General features: G+C 38.2%; 1 protein-coding gene across 1 annotated transcript; it reads left to right on the top strand.

Annotated features, from left to right (window-relative positions):
• Window positions 1-855: 855 nt before the first annotated feature.
• LOC127446811 (Krueppel-like factor 5) lies at window positions 856-5681 on the top strand. Its single transcript, XM_051708053.1, has 4 exons — window positions 856-1074; window positions 1817-2600; window positions 3195-3254; window positions 3493-5681. Exons 1-4 carry the CDS (start codon window positions 949-951, stop codon window positions 3669-3671), a joined length of 1149 nt encoding a protein of 382 aa, XP_051564013.1. The 5' UTR covers window positions 856-948; the 3' UTR covers window positions 3672-5681.
• The last annotated feature ends 2893 nt before the right edge of the window (window positions 5682-8574 follow it).

The raw sequence follows: 8574 nt of genomic DNA, 5'->3' as shown, positions 1-8574 counted from the left end.
GAGATAGTCAGGCAAATAAGCCTGTTAGGCTTCCATATTTTGTAACTATATTTTTACATTTTTACATTTTTACAGCATACCTGTTCTCATGAATCATGTTGACACAAATTTGTCAACAAAATTGTCATTAATTGTGAAGATCACAATGGGAGGCATTGAAAATAGCATGATCTTGTAAGATCTGGTGCTGTTTTAATCACAACATTCCTGATATTTGTCCCTGGCAGCAATTTTGCCTACTTTGACACTTCTTTTAGCATGTTGGCATAGAACATACAATCCACACAGGCAGCTGCAGTGCAGTCAAGCATTTTTGCATACCAGCACATATGGCTCAAGGGAGAGAGAGAGAGAGAGAGAGAGAGAGAGAGAGAGAGAGAGAGAGAGAGAGAGAGAGAGAGAGAGAGAGAGGCATATAGGCCTATGTGAATTAACCCATTCCTTTACATACTGTATTCACAGGATTGAGGATGTTATCAGTTATTACAAGAGGACCGTTTTAGCATTGTAGATTATGTGACCTGATTACTTTGCAGACTTCTTGGGGAAACAGTGTTATAATATAAAATATTAAAAATGAGAAAGAATTCCATTAATAAACTAAAATTTGGACTTAATTTTAGATGTCTTTTTTTTTTTCAAGTCATACAAATAAATTATGCTTAGTCATAATTTATTTTATTTGTATGCACATGCTTTTTCTTCTTTTTTTTTATTTTTTATTATTGTAAAACTATTGTAGCTCCTAAAAACCTGTTTAAGTGACTTATTAAATGTATGATGATAAAGCCCCGCCCCGTTTTGGGACATTGAAACGAGGCAGTTGCGTAATTTGTCTTGTCAAATGCTTGAAGCGCTTGACATCACTAGCTGTCTGTCGTGTGGTTCTCATTTGTGGGATATTGAATGACGTGATCTCCCGTTTATTTTAGCTGAGGACATGCATTTATGAGCAACGCTTTGTTGTGCGGGATCCACGGCTGCAATAATACACCTATACGAACTGAGCGCGAGGCATTGAGAAAGGACGATTACAGTGGATTTAATGACACCCCATCAAAGCATCAGATTCTGGTAGAGTAACTCTATAAACTGCATGTTACATTTGTAGCAGTGCTGCGTGCCATGCTTTCAGAAATGCGCGTATTATTAATGCGTTTGATCTAAAACATGTTTGCTCTACAGCCTACATTTAATTATAGTGTTCAAATACGTTATAAAGGCGTATAAGCTGAGATGTGTGTATACATGGGCTATATGCTAATGGTTTTCATTTCAGTATTAGGGTTTTGTGACTGGATTGGTCTTAACAGAATTAATTAATTGAAATGTTTCCTTCATCCAAACAGGACATGTTGGATGAACTGTGCTGAACTCTGCACTGACCTTAATCTGAAAACTCCATAAAAGCAGAGCAGTTGCTGTAGGCTATACATTCAGATGGAATATTTCTTAGTTTATGGATGGCACAGTGTGTGAGTGGAGAGCTTAATAACAAGCATGTGCATTTAGAGATTCACACTTGTCTTGAGTTGCTTACACTGAATATGAGAAGAATTTAAGGAAGTCTACTGCATCTATTTGAGTTGATCGCAGTTACAGTGCTACATTTAGAAAGTGTGAAAAGAGTCAGGTTTAAGTTGCATTCATGCCAACTTGTCTTGTATTTCTCTGGGAATTTATGCATCGTTCCTGGAAGCTTAAAGGATTTATGCAACAATTCCAAGCACTAGCTTAGTGAACTTGTTTACTTTCAGGTATTTTATGACAGTTGTTTTTGTTGTGATTGAAAACCGAATTTTTTTATATTCCTCAGATCAGACTAGACATGGATGGATACCTGCAGCCTCAGTTTCATACAATGACAGACCATAAGAAGTTTTGTCAAGACAATCCTCTGACGATGGACCAAGGCACGCCATACAGCATAAACATGAATGTTTTCTTACCTGACGTCACCTACTTACGGACTGGCATGTGCAGGCCCGTGAGGTCTGCAGTGCCACAGATAAAGACGGAACCTCTTCATTCGTCTTTCAATTACTCCAGTTGCCACGGTGCTGTCTCACCTGCCGTGACCCACCCAGAGTATCTGAACCTCTACAGCCCAGCTGCAGAAACGGGTAGCAATGTTTATGTCAAGCACGAGATTCAATCCCTCGAATTCCCAGACATTCCATTGTTTCAGCTGTTGAATTCTGAACTCGACCCAAATGTGCCTGGAGCCCACTCTTGCACAGATTCCCCCAATGCCGAATACCCTCCAATGTCGACATATAACAGCATTCAACCACCATCTAGTCATATTGCAGAGAGATCCCTTTGTAATATGGACAGTAGCGGACATTCCCTACCCGCCCAGTATCCTCCGAAAAGGGTTGCTTATCTACCACCCTCCCCTCCTAACTCAGAACCAGGTAGCCCAGACAGAAGGAAAGAACTCATACAGAACTTGTCGCCACCTCCATCCTATGCTGCCAGCATTGCCTCTAAAATGGCAGGTCCTACCCAAGGTCCAGGGCCAACTACTTCTGTCCAATACAACCGCAGGAACAATCCTGATCTAGACAAAAGAAGGATACATCACTGTGATGTACCAGGTGAGCCAGATAGATTTGATGGGCATTACAAAATTGTTGCCCTGCTTAGTGGGGTTCAGTTAAGTATGTTCTGACACTTTAGTATTAGGTTATATACTTAATTTGACATAACACTTAAGGATTTAGAAGGTGTCCACAGGTTTTGCTCTGAAAGTTCAGACAGTCCATATGACTGCCTATATCATACTATTTAGATGATTTAAGATGGTTGACTAGATATTTGTGACAAGGAGGAGGGCGGGGCCGGGCCGTGAGGACACACGCCCAGCCCTGAATCGGTCTAATCAGCCGGGAGAGGGATAAAGATGAGCCGGAGGCGGCAGTTCAAGAGAGAGAGACACGCACGCACGCACGCACGCACGCACGCGCACACACGGCCGCTGTGTGTATGTTTATGTTTGTTTAAGTTCATTTATGCATGAAAAGTTTATGTTGATTGTTCAGCCCGTTCCAACCTCCTCCTTTACCTCTTACAGTATTATGACACGATATGTTCAAACATGTCAAACTGACAGTTACCAGTCTATAGGATGGACTTTGACTAAGAGGGAAAAGGTTGTGATATCTACTAACATTTATTTCATTCTTATGCAGGATGTAAGAAGGTCTATACCAAGTCCTCACATTTAAAGGCCCATTTACGGACACACACAGGTAAGACTTTTGATGCGTGTTTACTCTTACTGCTCTGTGAATCTCTTTTGAGTATTAAAAGTTAAAACCAATGTACCACAAAGGCCATTTTAAATGTCAAACATCTCTCTCCGCTCTGATGTGTCATACCTTGTTGTTTCGGTATTGCGCTTGTCTGTGGTTCTCATGTATGAGAAGCTTAATGTTTGCAGAGATAGTGTCCTCGCCTCAAACCGTATTGGCCTGTGTTTTATTGCAGGCGAAAAGCCATACAAGTGCTCATGGGAGGGGTGCGACTGGCGTTTTGCCCGTTCTGATGAGCTAACACGCCACTTCAGGAAGCACACGGGGGCCAAACCTTTCCAGTGTGCCGTATGTAGCCGTTGCTTCTCCCGATCGGACCACCTGGCCCTCCACATGAAAAGACACCAGAACTAGAAGCGCCCAGTCTCGTTGTTCTGACAGTGCTGCGGGAGGGCTATCAGGAGCTCTGTTGATGATACTAATTAGGATTTGGGTGTGTTGGTTAATCTGAGTTTTGGCAGTTCATCAGGTACAACATGACCAAACCTGCTGCCGGTATGGCTCATGTGGTCACAAAACCAGCTAATTGATGAGTACTTAGCTCATCTGCCAGTTGAGACATTCTTTTGACACGTTTCTTTGTTTGTTTTGTTTATCTGCATACTTTGAGGTCATTATTTATGACATCACTACTTTTTAATGTGCCTTTTTTTTCCCTTGTACACTTGAGGTGGCATGTACAATTTTCAAGAGCTTATGGGCAATTTTACTCCTCTTTAAGTGACTACTACTGATTGTATCACAAGGTAATTTTATCAAGAATGAGCTCTGTTACCTTAAGTTAAGATTCTGTTTGGTTGTAGAACCAAACCTTCAGAACAGTCATGAGAATGTGAGTCAAAAACCTCTCCAAAAGCAGCACTTGATAAGGAGTGCATCAAAAATGTTGCTGGAGCCACCAGGTAATTCGAAAATTAAATGTAGCTTCAGAACACCAAAGAAAACAGAACTGGATTCAATCCAAATTCTGAAATGTTTCAAAGATGATTTGCTTACATTGACCAAGTGTTTGAAAGAGGAAAATCTGAAGTTTGATTGAACTCCTTTGTGTCGATTTCTGTATTTTACCAAATGCAATAAGTGGTACAAATGCTGTATTTTCCTAACAAGAGGACAGGATAGATATATATTACTTCCATAGTTATTTGTTTAGTTTTCCTTACTATGCATTTCTTTGGGATAAATGATAGCTTTAAATGTATATATTGTAATTCCTCTGGCATGTATTTATTTTGCACAGATTTTCTTTTTCTATTTTATAAAATGTAACTCAACTCTCACATGAAATGTGCACCAGGTTACGGGGAAGTGGTTTCAGAAATCTTTGTTTGAACTAATAGTGGTCTAAATGGCTGCATTATGCCGAACAACGCAGCGGCTGATTGTTTACATTACATTGTTTGGCTTACGGTGTGTGTTACATCTGTATGTGTGGCCTCATAAAACTTTTTTTTTTTCATTACAGTGATCAAAATGTTTTCAGCCTAATTTTTCAGTTATACTGCATTGTAAATGCACGAGGAGAGACTCAATACAGATGACGAGCTGATGTTTTTCTTGAGATGGAAGCAATATAGATTGGGGACATATGGAGATTGATTTTATCTGAGGTAATGTGATACTAAGACCCACAGTTCTGAATTTTTGGGTATAGCTCTATTCAAGATCATCATGTACACATATTGTGAAGTTTTTCATTTTGTGACCAAAACCAAAAATAAAATTGCTGTAATTTAAAGTTTATGTTTCAACTATTAAGGATTAAAATTACAACACACCCCACTAATAGCTCTAATTCCCAGCACTTAGAGGAGTACAGTTAATGTTAAAAACACCATTATCGTTATTAAACTTCTAAATATAGAGGCATTTACACATGCACACAGTAAGCATCAGTCTGTCTGGTAAAACTGGAGTGTCCTGCTGTCCAAGCCCTGGTCGCATATGACATGATAAGGTGAATCAATTTAGGTGTGGTGCATTACATTGCTACTGGATTAATCTAATACAGTTGCTAATACAAGCTGTCAAATTTTGTCCAATCACAAAAGTTAGTATTGTTCAGCGGTTACACCCAATTAAATGTATACTTAAATTATCTTGCCTGTATACAAATCGCTCAGTACTTCGTGACAGCAGTACTTAAAGAATAGACCACAGTGAATGACCTCAATCAAAGAAATAATCTGATGTTTTCTTATCATTGTTAGGGTGTATATGCATTCTTATCATCGATAGGGTGTATGTTATTTTATAAATTAGATCTTTTCACACGCAACTGCTCAATTCGATATCTAAGTATTGTGAAACATATCAATAAAACAACACAACATGCCATATACAGTAGTCCATTCATATTTGGTTTTCAGCATGTTTGTTCCTGAGTGGGAAATTTACATCTGACTGCTTTTTCCTTCTGTATGATAATTGATATTGTTTTCTTGAATGAAACCCATATTAAGCTCATTAACAAAAAAACAATACAAAAACAATGTCTCATCTCTGCAGGAATATGTATGCAGATACATTCTATAGTATGTGTACTGACCCTTTCAAGTATGGAAAGTTTTTTTTTTTTTTTTTTTAAGTAACTATTACTTTTACAGTTTTAGCTTTATTTAAAAGAAAATATAGGACAACATTTTTTGAGGTTTGTATCATCCATATTGCTTTGTCTAGCTTAGTGTGTGTTTTATCTGTGTGGCCTCATGAAATGTCTTCCATTCTGGCTGTGTCTGAAAGCTGAACATTTTTGCCTTCACAGATAGTATACAGAGGTAGTAAGGCAACAAGGCACATCCGAATCCAATGTTTGCTTAATAGCCTGTGTACTAAGATCAGTCCCGGCTCCTGCCAGCTATGCTTGGGTGGGCTGGGAGTTTTCATAGGTGGGCAATTGTGAATGCTCATCCAACTTATTTTCATGTCTGTAATTGGCGTAACATGGCGTAATTGTTAAGATCATAAGACCCATTACACTTATATTTTACACTTATCCCCCATTTTAAAAAATAACCTATTGAAATAAATAAACAGATTAACGTTATACATAATAATAAGATTGAAGTGGGTCCTGACAACCTTATTATTGGTATACAACCTTCATTATTAAGAAATAAAATACAGCAATGGACTTCCAGCCTTAAAGCAAATTACAAGGACAAATCAGAGTACACACAAATGCAAGGATGGAGTGGAGAGAAATAATATCAAGGAAGAATACGAGGATGGAGTGGAAGTAAATATATTAAATGGGGAGATCAATAAATAAATAAGATTAAGAACCTAAAATTTGAACAAAGGTGCGAACTGCTTAAAGAAGTAATTATATATTAAACGATGATTATTTCTCTTTGATTTTTCTTATTAATTGGTTAAATAGAAATGTAATTAGCAATTATACTGCCCTTCAAAGGCAAAATGCAAAATTGAGTTATGACTGAAATCAGGTCTTTTAGACTATGAGACGAGTTTGGCTTATATGCTAAAATTCTGAGAAAATGATGTGAAAATGCAGTAACTACAAAATCCACATAAAAAATATTTGATGGACAGATGGAAAGTAATGCCATGTCAGCACCAAAGATTATTTTCATGGCAAAAACAGAGTAAATTAAAGCATAATTACAAAAAACCACAAACTATCACAGCACTGTAAAAAGATGTAAATAAAAGAGATGTAAGATGCAAGGTGAAGACAGCATCTCTCAGTGACACCAAACGTACAACAGGGGCAACAGAAGCACGCGTTCTGCAAAACACTGTATCCAGCCAATGCCACTACTGCGAAAAGTACCATCAACTAATATTGCCGGATATGGTGCTTTACAATTCAGGTCCAGTATTTTGCGAACACCTTCGGTGTGATTTTGGGGAGCTGAGGTGGAGGGAGAGTGAGATATTTGATGAGCAGGAAAAGGGTGCCTGTGGTACATTAACAAAAGCCACATAGTCACTGCTAGAGACACCACCAGGCTTCTTTACGGGCACTAAAAACCTATGCATTGCACAAAAATATCTCGTATTACTGTTCTCGCTCGCGTGATGTCTCTGTCTCTCTGGTTTGCAGCATTTGCTTTCGGCAAATGACAAAAAAAGAAAAATACAAATTTGTGGTGCTATTTTGTGATTGGCTGGGGCGGTCTACAGCCCACCCTCAATGTTTGCAACACATAGCCTGCCCCCAAATTGCTTAAAAATTGCGTAAAAAAATCTATATTTTATTTAATGCTACGTTTGATTGAGTGGGCAAAACTCACGTTTGGGTGGGCTCAGCCCACCCCTGCCCATACTTACATTTTCCAACTTATGACTTGAGCATTTGAGTCTCTAAATATTTGCTTGTTTAGCTCTAAAGCTCACATAAAGGAATATTACATTGAGCTTAACTAAATACAAGTTAAGCTCAATCGACAAAATTTGTGGCGTAATATTGATTACCACAAAGATAAATTTTGACTTGCCCCTCCTTTTTTGAAAACAAAAGCACAAATCTGGGTTGCAGTGAGGCACTTACAGTGGAAATGAATGGGGCCAATTTGTTAACATTTAAATACTATTAATACTGTATACAAAAGTATAGCCACAAGATGTAAACAATATGCATGTTAACGTGATAATACAATCGCTTCCTAAGCTTTTCTGTGTAAAGTTATAGCCAATTGTATTTCTGTAAAATTGCCGCCATTCACTTCCATTGTAAGTGCTTCAATGTTACTTTGATATTTGCTTTTTTAAAGAAAAGGACAGACTATTTTTGGTTTGTTTTGTGGTTACGCATTGTGGTTACGCATTACGCCACAAGCGCTGTCGATTGAGCTTAACTTATATTGAACCAGGAAAATTCCTTTAAGTTTGTTCTAAATCATTAGAAATTACATTACAGTATAGGCAGTCAGTGTTCTTAAGAGGTACCTTCATACACAAAATGCTGCCTGTGAAGTCATTGACTAACTGGACAATTAGGCAGCAAGGCAGCTGCCTTAGGTTTCAGACACAGCCTCTGTTATACAAGATGTGATTTGGTCATTAGGATGTTGTCTTTGTGAGTTAGTTAGACTAAAAGAACAGCAGAGGTTTAGCATGTTAGCTGCATGTTAAGGCTCTGCCATCATTGTTAGCATAGTCACATTGCATCTCAATGTGAAGACTTGCTAACCAAAAGGTGATGTTATTGGATTACTGCCTGCTAGTAACTTTAAGAATACTTGTTAAACATGACTGGAATCAACCCAACTGCTTTTGTCTCTTAGGAAGA

This window comes from Myxocyprinus asiaticus, chromosome 10 (genome assembly GCF_019703515.2).
Source record: "Myxocyprinus asiaticus isolate MX2 ecotype Aquarium Trade chromosome 10, UBuf_Myxa_2, whole genome shotgun sequence".
Classification (NCBI taxonomy): Eukaryota; Metazoa; Chordata; class Actinopteri; order Cypriniformes; family Catostomidae; genus Myxocyprinus; species Myxocyprinus asiaticus.
Note: the sequence above shows the minus strand (reverse complement) of the source record. Positions and strands in the feature narration are given on the sequence as shown.

Excerpts from the sequence above, each read along its gene's own strand:
- LOC127446811 (XM_051708053.1), top strand. The coding sequence starts at position 949 with ATGAGCAACGCTTTGTTGTGCGGGATCCACGGCTGCAATAATACACCT. Across the intron at positions 1,075-1,816 it reads CATCAAAGCATCAGATTCTG|ATCAGACTAGACATGGATGG; the intron begins GTAGAGTAACTC and ends TATATTCCTCAG. Across the intron at positions 2,601-3,194 it reads ACATCACTGTGATGTACCAG|GATGTAAGAAGGTCTATACC; the intron begins GTGAGCCAGATA and ends ATTCTTATGCAG.